At 40.0% G+C, this 17,663-nt stretch overlaps 1 protein-coding gene across 2 annotated transcripts in view; it reads left to right on the top strand.

Moving 5' to 3' along the window:
• The window catches only part of LOC117402960 (potassium voltage-gated channel subfamily KQT member 5-like), a 259,050-nt gene that overhangs the window by 230,775 nt on the left and 10,612 nt on the right, over nt 1-17,663 (top strand). For both annotated transcript variants that reach the window (XM_034004698.3, XM_034004697.3), the window contains exon 12: nt 5,291-5,399. In XM_034004698.3, the coding sequence (XP_033860589.3) occupies nt 5,291-5,399 (109 nt within the window). The remainder of the gene's footprint in view (nt 1-5,290; nt 5,400-17,663) is intronic.

Raw genomic sequence — 17,663 nt, 5'->3', positions numbered from 1 at the left:
TCACATGTTAATTTACAAAAAACTGATCACTGTGTATAAAGATTTATAATATTATTGTCTATGTGGAATAATCATTAAGCATTATTCATAGAAATAATTCTCCACAATCAGCTGTCTGATGTATCTCCTAGAGTCTTCATCGTGGTTTACAAGGCCAAACATCGCAGCACCTGGTCATGATGCCAAGTAAACCGTCCTTGGCTAAGACCCACCTTACATCCTGTCAAAAAATGTGTCGTAATGTAGCAGGCGATGAACACAAAGGACACCACGGATCCTCTCCTACCCATAGATTTTTGCAGAGTTTTGCATTGATGGGAGAACATCATATGTTGACCTGATGAGGAAACTGATCCTGCTGCGTTCCATTGTCCGTAGATCTCGCCAGCCGATCTTGTGTTGCTCCACACTCTCCCATCTCGTCCATTCTCCCTGCTTGGCCTGGGAAACTGCCTTTACACACCCCATCCTCTCCTCCTGCTTTTGCACCTGATTGATTACCAGTTTCCTCCGTTGAGTTTGCCCGGTAAAGTGCTGCTGTCTAGCTCTTTAACCCTTGCACTGCTTGTTGTCTCACTTCTCCGATACGAACTGTGTCCTTTCGGTCCCCATCATACCAACTCTCAAGACTTTTCACAGGCTTCTCAGACACAGTTGATATTGCCTCACTGTTAAGGTAGAACCAATGCTTAATTTGAGCCGGATCCTTAACCGCAACATGTATATTTTATAAAAACAAAGTTTAAATGTATATATATTTAGTATTTTTTAGTGTTTAACACAGTAAAATAACATTTAGAAAATGTATATTTAATGTGCGTGTAAAATATAATAGACGTTTAAGAACGTCATCCATTAGAATGTGCAATATCCTCCTAAAAGGTTGTTGTATCGTAGCTGATACTACGTGTCACCTTGTGGACTAGGTGAATCGCCGTCATTATTAAATTATAAAATATTTAACCGTAGTTGTAAATCGTCGTGTATAAAATACATTCATTCCTCAAGGTCAAATATGTAATCACAAGTTATATAATTAAGCCTTGGGTACAATAACGTTACAATACCAGTAGATGTTTGTATTTATTTATTTTGGAAATGAGGTGTATAGCTCAATTATTATTATTATTATTAATAATAATAATAATAATAATAATAATAATAATAATAATAATAATAATAATAATAATAATAATAATAATAATATTTAGTAATTTGGCTGACTTTACTCAAGATGACTTAGAAGTATTAATCATAGGGAGGGATGAAACTAGCGAAAGAGTGGATGGAATGTACAGTAACGTCCTCTGCCTCCGACGTAAAAAAAACAACAAATAGCCCTCAGAAAAAAGGTTTTTGAACATGCCAGAACCAAGGCCCATTTAGCAGCAGCAAGCATTGTAGCCAAGGCTAAAGATGACACCTTAACACAGGTTATAGTTACATTGTCTGGCTACATTGTGTTTGTCACTTTTTTTCTCATGCGTTCCGGTACCTCAGAGCCCCCCGGAACACCCCCCCTCTCGCGCTCACTATGTGTTCCGGGACCTCCCGATTTACAAATTAAGCACTGGGTAGAACCTCATATCCACTACTTTACCTTTAATTATAGAGATGCTTTTTGACTTAGTGGGCTTGAATTGCATTCGTGCCCATTCAATGTTATTGATTAGTTTGCCCAATAACTGATTAGTGCAGGCATCCATGTGTGCTCTAATTCAGTGGTGGCCAATACACCAAACATTGCAATCCATTTTGGTGGATCTCAACGGGCTCCGCGATCCACCAGTAAGCCATGACCAAAAATTATTAACGGGATTTAATATAATAGTGTCCAATACATAAGATAGCAATAATAAAAAAAAACAACCACAACAACAAAAACGGAACAAACGCGCAATCAAAACATTTTTAATATTAAGCATAGGTAGTTATAAAACAGAAACTTACCAGCATTTTTCATCTGAGTCTTGAAACCTGGTGCGGGCAGGGCTCTACGCTATCACTTTTTTTTAGGCACATGTGCGCCCATGTTACAAAATGTAGGTATTGCACTGAAAAATGTAGGGGCACACAAATAAAAAATACAAATGTATTTTTGAATATGTTTTTTTCCTTCCTTTTTTACATAACACTTGTGCAGTTCAGTACTTTTGCATCAACAAAATTATAATGGACAACTTTTTATTTTATTTTTAACTACCTGGTAGCATCTTCCTTAGAATGTGCTCCTTGCCTGTTTATAGTAGCGAGATGGTCTGGCTGATGTTTATAGATGTATGTCTCTCTGCACATTGCGTGCCGTTTTGAAGCACTGTGCTTCAATATATTTTCATGTTTGAACTTCTGGCTCCCTGTTAAAAATTCAGTCTTGCCTGCCATCAGTTTTCCTGCATCCTGACAAAACGTGTAAAACATGGATTTTTTTTTTTACATTGTCAAACTTAAGGCAGGGAGAATCTATTAGCCATTGTTGGGTGAACTTGTATGTTTTTTTGCTACTTACAACTGTGAACACGCTGTAACTAACATAGCCCTTCTCGAAGTTCCCTGTTCGCTTTCATCTTCTGACATGCCTTCATTGCTCATTTCTTGTAAAGACGCTGACATATATGAATTCTGTTCATCGCGGTTTTCTTTTGAAACCTCTCCAATTACATGAAAATAATTTGTTATTTTCCTCATCTTGGTTTGACAAGTTTTCAAACTGTTTGCAAACGAGTATAAGAGATAAATCAGGGTTATTTTCATCTGTGCTACCAGACGGCACAGAAGGCTCTCCCCATCAGCCGTAAAGAAAACTGTGTATGCTGTTAGTGCTTGTTCTGATTTGTCCCGAGATCCACCAAAAATCTTTTGTGATCTATGTATTGGCAACCACTGCGCTAATTGGTGGCAGTCGCATTCCAGAAGCCAAGCGTTCTCCTCCCACTACCCATTTTGACGCCCTAATTATTCCATTGCCATGGTAAAAGCCAGTGGAGAAATGGTGCATCCTGCCATTATTCCAATTTCTAGACATTGCCATGTAGTGGTGAATTCTGAAGTTGAAAAACAAAATTGCAAATCTCCGAAGCAGGCTTTCACTAAGTTTGTTATTGTCCTCGGTACACTGAAAAAAATCAAATGCTGCCGAAAGAAGCTCATGTGGTACTGATCCATATGCATTAGCTAAATCCAGGAATGTCACATCGAGCTCCTTCCTCTCCTTTTTGTACTGAGGTGTCAATGAAGCAGTTCTTCAATAGGTAAGCTGACAATCTCTGAGCAACAATGCGCAGCGCCATGCTCTTAGTACAGCCTGTTTTTCCCATGTACCATTAGGCCCAGGAGATGATGGCACCCTTGCCTTTTTCACAGCTTGCTCTACTTCTTTCCACCTAGGTGCGCAGCCCTCCATTTGGTATTCTGGTGGATTGATAGGTGTGATGTCTGAAGGAATCGACATAGGCTCCTGCCTTTTTGAATCTGTGTGCGTTTCCTCAAGATATCTCTCCAGCTCAGACTTAGTTGCTTTTAGTGTGCAATTTTTCTTCCTGGTGAATAACTTCTTTGCAAATTTGAATGGATCTTTATAAAAGTTAGTTCTCTTTATAAAAGTTATTTCTCGTTTCCGTAGGTGCTCAGCTCTGCACAGTGTTGCAAGCTTATGTTTTATGACCCTTTGTAATAGATTGAGTCCCTCCTTCTGACTTTGTTCTGCTCTCCTCCATTGCTTCCTCAGCTGCCTCCTTTCTCTAACTAAGCGCTCAATCTCTTGCTGCCGTCTATAGTTTGTACTTTCTCCTTTCTTTTTTCAACTCCAAACCTCTCGCTTCCATATGCATAGATGGTATCCCCAAATTTATCCAGCTTCTTTTCGACTGTTCCACCTAAACTTTCCAATGCAAAACAGAGATCTGTGTTTACTGTGTCCCACGCTGTTTTCTTATGCATTACTTATAGATTGTACCAAGGGTAGTAAACATGTGAAAACTGCATCACATTTCAATATTCACGTGTAAAATGAATTTTAACCTGAATGGATTACCACTAATGGCAGGCAAAAGTTTAAGAATGAACATGAATTACTCTTGAGTGGCTGTGTATAAAATCTAGAATAGAATGATTAGTGTGCATGTTTTGTGGACAGTTACATTTTTACCGCTTAGACCGGATAACTTTTTTTCATTTTGCAGATAAAGTCCTATTTTAATTAGGCATGGCATTGATTTCTTTATCAGTAAGTTTTTTTTTTTTTTTGTGAACATTGTATTATTGATGAAGCATGCAGGCCTGTTAAAGTGTTGAATAAAGTGAAAATGATGAGTATTATTATTGTAATAAAAGTTGTGTGTTGCATTGTGGTGACATGTGCAGGGCTGCTGTTCATAAAGCTTGCAGAGGCTTTTAATCAGGTCTAATTAGTAACGTTCTTTGTCAACAGCCAACAGACATGTTTAAACAATGTGCAGCATTGGTTCATTTTAAACAGTCCACAACATTTTGTTGACGGTTTTAAAGTTTTTGTTTTATTGGTCACTCAGCCTTAGGTGGCTGTATAATACCCAAGGCCAAGTCAGTAAATGTCCAGTGTAGGTAACTCGTCTTTCATGAGGGGCACTCATTCTCCACTCCCGCAAGAAGGGGGGCACGACGCAAGTCTGTCACTTTCATTTTTCTTAGTCCTCCTCAGTCACACCAGACAACAGTAGCATGCATTAGCATCAGCCATTTAGGTTCCTTCTCTCTTGTCGCTTGTTTACAAGAATGTTATTGAGGCGAGTTGATTTTTTTTCCCCCAATCTCATAAAGGTTTCATGCCTTTATAAATAAAACCTAGCGCTGCAGGAAAACCAAACATGTAATCAACGAGGGAAACCGTACAGCACCAGGAAACTTTGATTGCTGGCATTTAACTTTTGTGTCACAAGTGGCCTTGCTGATGTTTTAAACCTGCTCTTTCGTGGACATCCTTCCTGCACAGGATGTCCTGTGATGCAGGATGATTGTATTTTAGTGATGCTAATATTAAGGGGGTAGATAGATCAGCAGTGGAGGAACACACCGGCCGGATTACAATACTGTTGTGTTAAAGGCAATGTTACAAACACTGTTTTGATTATTAACAAACTCCCACGTTTCTTTTCAGAGTTTGGCTAGAAGTTCTTCAAGGGTTAAGTATTTATGAAGCCATTAACAACACCAACTCTACTGCACACAGGACCGAAAAATAAACAACAACAATCAGCTAATGTTTAACACCTCCTGAAACGACAACGCTGAATTCTGATCTCTCTTTATCTTCCAGCCGAAACCAATCTGGGGACGGATGATGGATTTGATGAGAAAGGGTGTCACTGTGAAGTATCAGTGGAGGATCTCACCCCAGCGCTTAAAACTGTCATTAGAGCCATCAGGTTAGTGGAAGGGGGTGGCGGGGGAGATATGACAGCGTTAATATAATGTGCTGTAGTATATATATATATATATATATATATATATACATACAGACGTGCTCAAATTTGTTGGTACCCCTCCACAAAAAACAAAGAATGCACAATTTTCTCTGAAATAACTTGAAACTGACAAAAGTAATTGGCATCCACCATTGTTTATTCCATATTTAATAGAAATCAGACTTTGCTTTTGATTTTTCATTCAACATAATATTGTAAATAAGAAAACAAATGAAAATGGCATGGACAAAAATGATGGGACCGCTAACCTAATGTTTTGTTGCACAACCTTTAGAGGCAATCACTGCAATCAAACGTTTTCTGTAGCTCTCACTGAGACTTCTGCACCTGTTAACAGGTAGTTTGGCCCACTCTTCCTGAGCAAACTGCTCCAGCTGTCTCAGGTTTGATGGGTGCCTTCTCCAGACTGCAAGTTTCAGCTCTTTCCATAGATGTTTGATAGGATTCAGATCAGGACTCATAGAAGGCCACTTCAGAATAGTCCAATGTTTTGTTCTTATCCATTCTTGGGTGCTTTTAGTTGTGTGTTTTGGGACATTATCCTGTTGGAGGACCCACGACCTGCGACTGAGACAGAGCTTTCTGACACTGGGCAGTACGTTTCGCTCCAGAATGCCTAGATAGTCTTGAGATTTCATTGTGCCCTGCACAATTCAAGGCACCCTGTGCCAGGCGCAGCAAAGCAGCCCCAAAACATAACCGAGCCTTCTCCATGTTTCACTGTAGGTATGGTGTTTTTTTCTTTGAAAGCTTCATTTTTTTGTCTGTGAACATAGAGCTGATGTGACTTGCCAAAAAGCTCCAGTTTTGACTCATCTGTCCAAAGGACATTCTCCCAGAAGGATTATGGCTTGTCAATATGCATTTTAGCAAATTCCAGTCTGGCTTTATGTTTTTCTTTCAAAAGTGGAGTCCTTCTGGGTCTTCTTCCATGGAGCCCACTTTCGCTCAAAAAGCGACGGATGGTGCGATCAGAAACTGACGTACCTTCACCTTGGAGTTCAGCTTGTATCTCTTTGGCAGTTATCCTTGGTTCTTTTTCTACCATTCGCACTATCCTTCTGTTCAATCTGGGGTCGATTTTCCTCTTGCGGCCGTGCCCAGGGAGGTTGGCTACAGTTCCATGGACCTTAAACTTCTTAATAATATTTGCAACTGTTGTCACAGGAACATCAAGCTGCTTGGAGATGGTCTTGTAGCCTTTACCTTTACCATGCTTGTCTTATTTTCTTTCTGATCTCCTCAGACAACTCTCTCCTTTGCTTTCTCTGGTCCATGTTCAGTGTGGTGCACACAATGATACCAAACAGCACAGTGACTACTTTTCTCCATTTAAATAGGCTGAATGACAGATAACAAGATTGGAGACATGTGTGATACAAATTAAAGAAACTAATTAGTTTGAAATATCACTATAATCCAATTATTTATTATCTTTTCTAAGGGGTACCAACAAATGTGTCCAGGCCATTTTAGAATATCTTTGTAGAATAAGCAATAATTCATCTCTTTTCACAGCTTCTCTGCTTTATTCTATGACATACCAAAGGCATGCAAGTATACATGATAAAATAGCTTTTAATTTCATCACTTTTCAGGAGGAATGAAGCATTATTTCAATGAGCTGTAAGGGTACCAACAAATTTGAGCACGTCTGTATATATATATATATATATATATATATATATATATATATATATATATACAGTACATTCTCTTCCTGGGCAACCTATGTGGACCCCCAGGTGTTTCCGGATCCTTGTTTGAGGTCCACTGATCTATACGGTTCTATATTCCGTTCCATACGTTTTCTCTCTGACACTCAATACATCATTAAATGATTTGGCATTTTTATTGTACTGTAGTATTATTGTACTGTAGTGTGTGGTTTAAAAATTGCAACCATATGCACTACAATATTTAGCTCTCTACAGAGTATTTTATTGAACATACTGTTTCAGAAACATATGGCCTTTTCTCTGCATCTGTAGATACAAATAATATTCCAGTTTGTACAATGCACTGATTAACTCATTTACATTAATAAGAAAATATTGTACCTTTTGCATTAATAAATGCTTTGACAGTTGTTTTATTCACCCCTAACTTTCCAAAAAAGAGCTAATGATAGTAAAACCTAAATCTTGCATCTCCCCAGGGTTTGGCTCACATCCTCATAGCGTAGCAGCCAATAAATCCTCCCATTCTAAGACCAAAGGCAGTACTTTTTGCATTTGCTGAATGTTTTACTTGGCAGGTTTAGCTTACTCCCACAGACTTGACAGCTGATTTCCTATCAATGTACAAATGTAATAATACAACTAATGCATCTAATCTCATGAGGTGTCACAAGGTCACATTGCAGTGTTTAAACATATAGGTGTCTGTCTAACAGATAGCCTTTCACCAGCATCAGTGACAGATATATACATCACAACTTGCTGTTAAGTGGGGAGAATTAATCCTTCTAATGCTCTTCAAACTGTACTACTGAACTCCTCAACCTCTTGTGGAATAAGGGACAGTTCTAACAACACATCATAGACCCACATCAACAAAAATGTGTTAACTTTTGGCTGTTTTCTTTTTCCACACTGTAACATTGAGAAATGATCACATCTGCTGCCGGTAATCCATAATTTATTGTAGCACATTCCTTTTCCCCCACATAAGGGAATAAGTGGAGAACTGGTTTCTGCTGCCTTATCAAAACACTCAACCCTTTAAGTTTATATAAGGTAAATGCAATAGGTCTGTTACTCTATTTCATTAGGGTCTTCATAATCTTTGTTTAACGTTACTTGCAGTCTTGTAAACTTCAGGCTCATTTTTAACTTCTGCACCTTACCTAATAAAACCTTCTCGTTATTTAGATTTTTTTTATTATTTATTATAATCATTATTACGATCAATCATTTCCAGCGTTTACTCCTTAGTTATTTATTATCAGTAAAAAATAACTGACTTGGGTGATGACGGTTTTATTATTTTAATCTTTGGTCTTTGAACCATGCTATACAAATGGTGTGAACTTGATCTTCATTTTTATTGTCATTGGACAAGCGTTTCTACTTTAACATGGCCATTTGTATGTCAAGTTTCAATATCCAAGGTTTAATTTTAGGAATTAAAGTCAGATACTTAGTTCCCTTTCAAGTACGAAATGTAACCATTACCTAATGGGTGTTTACCGCCTAAAGACCCCAAAACCTGAATATTATATACCAAAGCTGCACGTCAGAGCCTGTGACGCAGTCATGCCTGCCCCCGAGGGTACAGAAGGACTGCGTGCACCAATCTCAGCGCCATTTCTCCTTACAAGACTGACCTGACAGGGGATCCTGGTATCAGATAAGTACGTGTTGCTCATGACTGTATAATTTTTGCTAATTAGTGTGCTTTTTTTTTTTCAATGAATTATGCATATATTGTGCATTTTGTGGTTTTGCCAGTAGATTGTACAGGTGTGGAACCCTGTACAGTGCTACCCACGGCAACCGACCAGTTCTGTTCTCGACTCGCTAAGTTCCTGACCCGGTACCATACCGAACAGTGGCCGAGGTTATTGCACCAGTATTCTACCAAACCATTACTGAACTGACCCGGTACTGTCCCGGTTCCGACCCGCTACCAACCAGTGCTTCCATCCCCGGTCCAGTACCAAGCCGGTCTTGTTCGGGTCTTGATCTGCCCCATTGTTGTCTATAAGCAGACTGAGACAGCACCTGTACATTGTTTACTGTACACTGGATTACTTCTTTCATCATGCCTGCATTTTATCTCTGCGAAACATGCAAGACCAGTCTGCCTGTTGAAGACAAGCAGGGCAGATGCTCTTCCTGCCTGGTGCCCGAACACGCCAAGGAGGCACTGACTAACCGCAGTTTCTGTGAGTTTTGTGCACATTTCTCCGTCTCTCCCGCGGCTCTACAGAGCACTCTGCGTCCCTCACTCCTGCACAGCACTCTTCCCCATCATCCTCTGGTAGAGAGGTGGCTGCGTCCTCACCCCATGGCTCTGTGCCAAGGGAGATCGGACGATGCATCTGGGAAAGTAGCCCAGGCAGGAAGCTGTCTTCACAGTCTTCCTCATCTTCCTCTGCCTTTCTCCTCCCTCAAGAAATTAGATTCGCCATACCAAGCGATCGGTGACCTTAGAGCTGATGGAGATGCTCTGGGCAGCTGTTTCCCACCAAGAAACTGTGCTTGTAGAGTTACTGCATGAACATTAAGCGCCACCTGCCCCGTCTGTCCCCTTGGGGCCCCAGGGGGCTACGAGCGCAGACTGGAAAACAGGATGATGTGCTGTCCATCGCCGCCTCGGAGGAGGTGAGCGAACAGAAGCTGGCAATCCCGTCTGAGGACGTGGAGTCAGACAGCACATCACCTGCGGTTAAGCTCTCCCTGTCGGCAGAGCTTCTACTACAAATAAACAGGAAAAAGGAACGTTCCTTAAAAACTGAAAAAAACTATTCAGTACTATTTACACCCTAGCTGTTAGTACTGCTGATTGTGATAGAGGTTTTAATAAAATTAATATAATTAAACATATTCCGTATAGCTGAATGTGGTAAAATCATCAAACGAGTCCTCCCCAGCACATTTTTTTCTGTGCATACCAGCACTTTTTTCAAACCACTTTAAACACTGTACACCTGACATAAAAAAAAGCTGACAACATTTTAATGCATTTTTGTTTTACAAGTAGAGGAACATTGTAACCTATAATTGGACAGCAAATTGATAAAGAAGCTGAATTCTACTTACTAGTAATTTTTATGTTTCCTTCTGCTCCTTGAACGTATACTTCTCTGATCGGGTAGCTTCCAGAAGTGCCTTTTCCTTAAAAACATAGGCATAAAACTCTTGGCAGTCTTGTTCATGGTTTACCTTGACTTGAATCTCACTCTTGATGAGTTCCACACTGCTCCGGTTACACAGATCTGTCCATGCACCAGGCATTAAGGAAAAGAGTCTTTCAACTAAGGTGTTGGTTACAGGAAGCCTTAATGCTAAAGAAACCAGAACAGTAATATTTGGAGCTTTTGTGCTCTTCAGTAAAGTGCACCATTTTTTCCCACAGGGTCTGTAGATGCTGTGATGCTTTTCAGACATGGCAAAATAATGCAAAACTCATTATAGAAAGCATCAATTTCTATCTTGGATGTCATCTGAAGAGCTTCAACTGCATCACATAGTTCAGCAAAGCTGAACTCTTTCTTCAAAGTTAAAGCATTGCATTCACTTTAAGTAGCTATCCTCAGAAAAATCAAACCATTTTTCCAAGTAGGCCAAAGCATACTGGTAAAAATGTAAAAAGTCCTCTCGAATTGTCAAAGCCTGCGAAGTAGTAAGTTGCTTCATGGCAGAGCTGGCCTCAAATCCAAAGAAAGTCGGTTATTCTTTGCTGGATTTTTAGATGGAGTATGGCCATGGTTTCATACAATTCACATGCTGTTACTTCATTTCCCTCTTAAGTGCATTTTGTAGGAATTTCACATTTTCTCAAGTCCACACGGTATCCCATCACCCTCTGTATCATGTTCAATGTATTTCCACAGGGTTCTTGGACAGTCGTCTTCCCCTAAAGACAAGAAGTAGCTCTTTAAGTCGGGCCAGTAATCGTGTAACCTCTTGACTGCAGTGAACAAACTTAGCCACCTTGTAGATACATGCCTACATAGAGTCAAATTTACACAAAATCAAAAATTATTTTTAGCTTAGACACGTTTGGCAGATGATGACAAGTGACATGCACAGGTGTGTAGAATGTGGGCCATGCAGTTTGCTTTAATGATGCCAGGATTCTTATCCTGAAGCTTTTTGAATACAGATTTATGTTTCCCATAATTTATACTAGCATTGTCCGCTGTGTAGGCAGAAACTTGTTCCAAACTCAGATCATGTTCAGCTAATCTTGTGACAATCTGACTGAATATAGCATCAGGTGTTTCGTCATTGTCTTCATAAGAACAGGTGTCCAAAACCGGAGTGCAAGAGGAAAGAGTTGCCATGATTGCAGGCATCTGAAGCTACAGAAAAGTACATTTTCATATCAACACACGAGTCAGCCGCCACCTCGAACATTTTAGCCTGCAGATTTTCTAAGCACCCATCAACAGAAGCAGGAGCAAGCACATGTGTCACAATTGAAGAGCATTTTGTATGCCCACATGACAATTTTCATGCTATGTCAGAGTCTGGGAACAATGTGGTGGTAAGTTTTATTCCACAATCTGCTGATCGACAGGAATGCCCGTGACGAACTGTGTGGTAGATGCTGGTCAGCTCGACGGCAGTTATTTTGTTATTACTGCTATCTTAGATAGCGATTTATTTTGTTCTTGCTGTAGCTCAAACCTTTTGTGCAAATCGCCCGCAGCATGTTGTTTAATTTCATTCTCTCATCCGTGGGGAATTGTAAATGTTTTGTGGCAAACTGTGCACTTGTCTTTCTGTTCCTCCCCTGGCACCAACTTCATCCAGATGTATGTTGCCTCCCATTCTTTGTTATAGCTGCACAATCCTTTTTTGCTTTTTGATTCCATTTTTTTTAAACTATTCACTAATGCTATATCCACCATTTGAACTCGACTGACTACACTAGCACTACATTTTAAAATATCTCGAGCCCCAGCGGAAGCGGACTGGTGTAACCATAGTAACAATCAGGTGGGCGTGACAAAAAAGTAAAGAGCGATTCCTATCAGTGGGCTTTCTGGGCTTATTGGCAGCAGCTCCAGACCATTCCATTGGGTCTCCTGTGCATGCGCCCTCTGCAGGCCTGGTTCAACAGCAGGGTTGTTTAGCCCACGTTGAACTGTGACCGTCTATCGCCACTGTCTAAAGACTCTCTTGGTGAAAACAGCCCACCCATCTACACCTCTGTGTAGCGCTGGGCAGTGTCACCAGAAGCAAGGTCTTCACCAAGGACACATCCAGCCTGGGGCGTAGTGTGGAATGGCAGGGGTGTGCAAGGTTTGTGGCACCCCCCATGGCAGGGTCTCTACATAAATGTTTTGTAGCTGCAGGCAGTTTACCTGGCCTTGCAGAATTTTTTGCAGGAGGTTCAAGGGAGACATATGCTTGTCCATACAGACAAAACACAACAGTGGTTGCTTACATCAACCACCAGGGCAGCCTCAGGCCCAGTCTCCATCGTGTGGCTCGCAAGCTTTTACTGTGGGCACATGAGAACCTCCTCTCACTGTGGGCAGTTCATCTGCCTGGAGTGACAAACTAGGCTGCTGACCTTCTCTCAACCGAGGTGGTGAGCCTCATTTGGGAGAGGTTAAGGAGAGCAGAGATAGATCTCTGCCTCCCAGGAATCAACCCACTGTCCCCTCTGGTTCTCCATAATAGAAGATGGGGACCCGCTCACGGTAGATGCCTTGGCACACCAGTGACTGAGACAACTGTTATATGCACTCATGAAGTATCCATTTGAGCCCTTGCATTCAGCTGAGCTGAAATTTGTATTGCTCAAAGCGTCTTTCTTGCTTGCAATTGCAAAGTTAGTGCGTGAGATGCAGGCATTCTCAATTGCGAAAGCCTACTGAATTTTTGCAGAAGCCAAGACAAAGGTTACGCTCCGTACCAATCCTACTTGTTTGCCGAAGACTATCTCGGCATTCCATGTCAACCAGTCTGTGGAACTGGAGGCTTTCCATCCACCTCCTTTCCAGTCTGAGAGGGCAGCTCCATACGCTCTGTCCTGTGCAGACATTAGTGTATTATGTTGACAGGATGAAAAGTCAGCGGCAGTCAAAACTATTTTTGTCTGCTATGAGTCCCACAGTAATGCCCTGTCTAAACAGAGACTGTCCAATTGGATAGCAGATACAGTCAGGACTGCCTAGGAGTGAACCAACTTGCCCCCTCCAGAGAAGCTCACTGCCCATTCCACCAGGGGCATGGCAACTTCGTCGGATTTATTCCAGGGTGCATCTGTCAAAGACATACGTAATGCAGCAGTGTGGGCTTCTCCCCATACCTTTACTAGGTTCTACAGACTAAATGTTGTGGATCCTCAAAACCCTGGCTTTGGAACTAGAGTGTTAAGGGCGTCTTCCCAGTCGACCCTTACAACACAGGATTTATGATTTCCATTACATGAGAGTAGGTGTTAAAACTTCATGCTGATATTTGACTCAGCTCTCGCCAAGATAAGCACCAGCTAAGACATAGCTTATTTTACTGTAAACTAATGTGATCCATCTGCATGTCCTTCCATCTGATGATGTAGATATCCTTCTGCCTGGTGTTGATGGCTGAAGTGTAATGCTGGCTCCAGGGATCAGCCTATTTTGCCTCCCTGGCGCATCAGCACACACAATGGCTGCAATGCTGGCTCCAGGGATCAACCACAGTGCGGTCTCCCTAGCGCATCAGCATGACAACCATCTGGACTGAGCTGAGTAGGGTACTTCTCTGGGGTCTTCAATTGGCCACCTTCCATCCTTGGTGTTTCATCGACTAGCCCACGACACGTTAAGAGGGCTCGACAGTGATTCTGGTGTCCCAGCATCACCCCCCTCCGTCCCCCACCCAGTTAAGCCCAGCTTACTTACCTTCCTTTACATCGACGTTGCTTTCTTTCTACTATGCTTGAGGTCCCCAACCAGAATCTTTTCGTCTCAACTAGAGCCAGTTGCTGCTCCTCTCTGCTGCTTCAGATAGGTTCTTCACTATGTGTCGCAGCTCGTGACCACTGAATCCGATATTTCTGAGAAACCGGGTTTGGAGTGTGCCACAAATCCTCAACAACCCACCTCCACGGGGTAAACCTGTACTCTCCATCCTCGCTGTTCCATTCAGCAGTTAGTTGAGTGTACCAAAGTATAGAGGTGAGTGCCCTAGATACTTGTTACTGGGGTTCCTAATGGTAACGCACATACTTGCCCTTGCGACAGCTTTGGGTATTACTCACCCATTAGGTAATGGTTACATTTCGTACTTGAAAGGGAATGTTAGGTTATTATCATAACCCTGGTTCCCTGAAATAGAAATGTAACCATTAATGTTTTACTTTATTGTCAACTTTGATATATAAAACTATGGATATTGAAATGTAATGTCTGAATATATATATATATATATATATATATATATATATATATATATATATATATATATATAGCATCGTTTTTTTCTGAAGAGAAAAAAAAATGCAAAACTTCAAAGCCCAGACTTCAGGACAGACGTACAAATTGCAGACACACTATCTGAACCACATTTACTCACATACCTTTTAGAATACTCTGCCACTCACATTTGTTTCTGTCTGTCACCTGCTGTCATTGTGTATGCTATTCTGCTGCCAACTGAGTTTGCACAAGGGCTTTAACACTTTGATACTGTATTCTGTATCCAGAGGCATGCCTTAGTCTAGGCGCCTCATTATTGTACAGGCTGTCTGACTGGGGCAGTAGACACCAGAACAGCAACAGCCCTCGATGCTGCTATAAAGCTTTCTCATTCTCATACTGTAGAATTTGAAAGTATTCAGAAGTCCAATTTGAATATTAAAATCAGGTTGTTATAGAAGTCAAACACGACTTTGTACTCAATATTAAACATTATAAGGAGTTCCCTAAGCTCATCCTTGACACAAAACCAACAATGATAAAGACGTTAGCATTCCTTAAACTGAATTAGTCAAGTTATTTAAAAGTGCTAATGGGATCTGAACCTTTGGTTCACAAAACAACTCCCTGCAAGTTTGCTGCATAACAAAGCATTACTGTACTAGTCCAACTAGCAGAAATGTGTTCCCTGTAACTGCATTGCAGGTAAATACAGTAGCAGGTGAGGAACTGCAACATTAAGTCTAACTGGATGTTGAAGACAGGTCAAATGTAATCAACTATTTTTCAAAAAACATAAACAATTAATTATTTCTTAGCAGACACCCTTATACAGGGCAACTTATAATTGTTACAAGATATCACATTATTTTTACATACAATTACCCATTTATACAGTTGGGTTTTTACTGGAGCAATCTAGGTAATGTACCTTGCTCAAGGGTACATCACAGTCCCCCAGGGATTGAACTCACAACTCTGTGGCCAAGAGTCCAGAGTCCTAACCACTACTCCATATAACCTCTGTTGTTTTTCTGCACTACTTTGATTAAATTCTACATTTTCACAGGCCTGCTGAGTAATGTTGCTTATGCCCTCCAGTGGCAATACTGTGTATATAAATATCTAAATATATTAACCTCATTAATATACTTACTGTATTTGAGAACTACTTATATTGTGTTCCTTAATCACCCCCTTGTGGCCATTATGAGACATGTTTTAAAAAAAAGTGGACACCATTCACTGATTATGGCAAGCCAAGTGATCATTTACAGATATCTCAAATTGCATTTTAAGGTATCTTGAAAGATTTAGAGATATCTGTAAAGCATTTCCAGATATCTTTAAAATGATTTGAGATATCTGTAAATAACACATTTTAAAGATATAGTCCTTTCATTTTGAGATATCTAAAAATAAAATAGAGATATCTCAAATTGATTTACAGACATCTTTAAATAATGTTTTGCTAGCATGGTACACCAAACTGCCCTTTAGAGATATCTGTGAATAATTTCCTGTTAATTTAGAGATATCTATAAATGAATTTGAGATATCTCTAAATGATCATTTGGCTTGCCATACACTGACTGCACACTTGATAATGGGGGTGCTTCAGATCATTTGAAATTAAATGTAATATCAGGGATATACAGTAAAAGGTGGTATTAAATTAGTTTAAATAACCTAGGATTTTGTATTGCCTAATATATGATGTTTTTTGTTTTTTTTAATTATATGTAATAAGGCATTAGAAATATTCAGTAATTAAGAATTAGGCTTATTTACATTTCTATTTTGTTTTCTTCAGTTGCATCAAGTGCATCAGCATGTAATTGGACTGTCAACAAGACCTGTTTTCTGATAGACAAAGAACTAAACATTATTTAATAGACACAATTGAATTGTATGCTGGTGAAAGTTTTAACATGATTGTGGGGACACTGCAGCTTTAATAACTCTGGGCTATTCTCACTGAAGCATTGGTTGGTCATTTGGCGTCATTCTTTCCCAGAGTTTTATGATGGCTTAAAATAATTAGAGGATCAGCAAACTAAGCTCTGTACATATAGATCAATTTCCACTTGTCGAAACACACAAAGCCAAGCAATCAATACAGCTCGGCAATATCAAAATGTTGGGAAATTTAAAAAAAACTGCTTTTACATGAATTAACTGTAATGTGCGTGGCTTTTAATTGAATTATTAATTAAACTTTCAGCAGGATTGATGCTGATGCTTAAAGAGCATTCTTGTCAATCCAAACTGCATACAGCAGACTCTAATACCATTAGCATGAATTGAACTATGATCTGAACTAGTTATCATAATGAAACTTACGCTGATAACACCGGCACAAACCAAACTTCAACAGTAATTTCATTAGCACTTACATGCTGTTAATTATAATTACAGTAGCACTCATAGACAGCATGTGAATTAATTATACCACTTATTATAATAAATACCTGCAATGCTTTTACTTAAACAAATTTTGTAAGAAAAGAACGGGTCTTCGCTGGCTATATACATAACAATGGAAATGATAATACATTACAGGGCTCTTCAACTGGCGGCCCACGGGCCATGTCCGGACTGCAAGGGACAAGCAATTGGCCCGCCGACAGTCAGCAAAAATTAAAATAAAATTAACTAATTAAAATAAATATGGAAAATAAAAAAAGAAAACAAAAAACAAAAACAGTAACATCGTAAATCAATTTGTGATTAAGACGTGTTTTATTTTTGTATCCGTCAAAGCAGCGTGCGCATCACACCACACCCCCTTTCCAGTCACTAACCACTCAGCACAACCCACGCAGTTCCCGTTGAGTTTGGCTTTGCGTACTATGTGGGCGATTTTAGTTTTTTACTCTTGTTGCTATTAAAAGTTTTTTTTTTTGTAAATACGTTTCCAGAGGGCTCAGCAGTTAGCTAAAAAGCAGAGGCGTTGATCTCTTCCTACCAATGTGCTTGTGCAACTCCTGTGCGATCTTGAACTCATCGATTGTTGTTTGAGATTCATTAAAAAGTATACCATACAAAGGAGATTAACAGTTTGGTCAGAAACATCAAATATCATTATTTGGGAAATTAACCAAAACGTAGAAACATGA

The sequence above is a fragment of the Acipenser ruthenus genome, chromosome 5, assembly GCF_902713425.1.
Source record: "Acipenser ruthenus chromosome 5, fAciRut3.2 maternal haplotype, whole genome shotgun sequence".
Lineage (NCBI taxonomy): Eukaryota > Metazoa > Chordata > Actinopteri > Acipenseriformes > Acipenseridae > Acipenser > Acipenser ruthenus.
The sequence above is the reverse complement of the archived record's forward strand: the minus strand, read 5'-3'. Positions and strand labels throughout refer to the sequence as shown.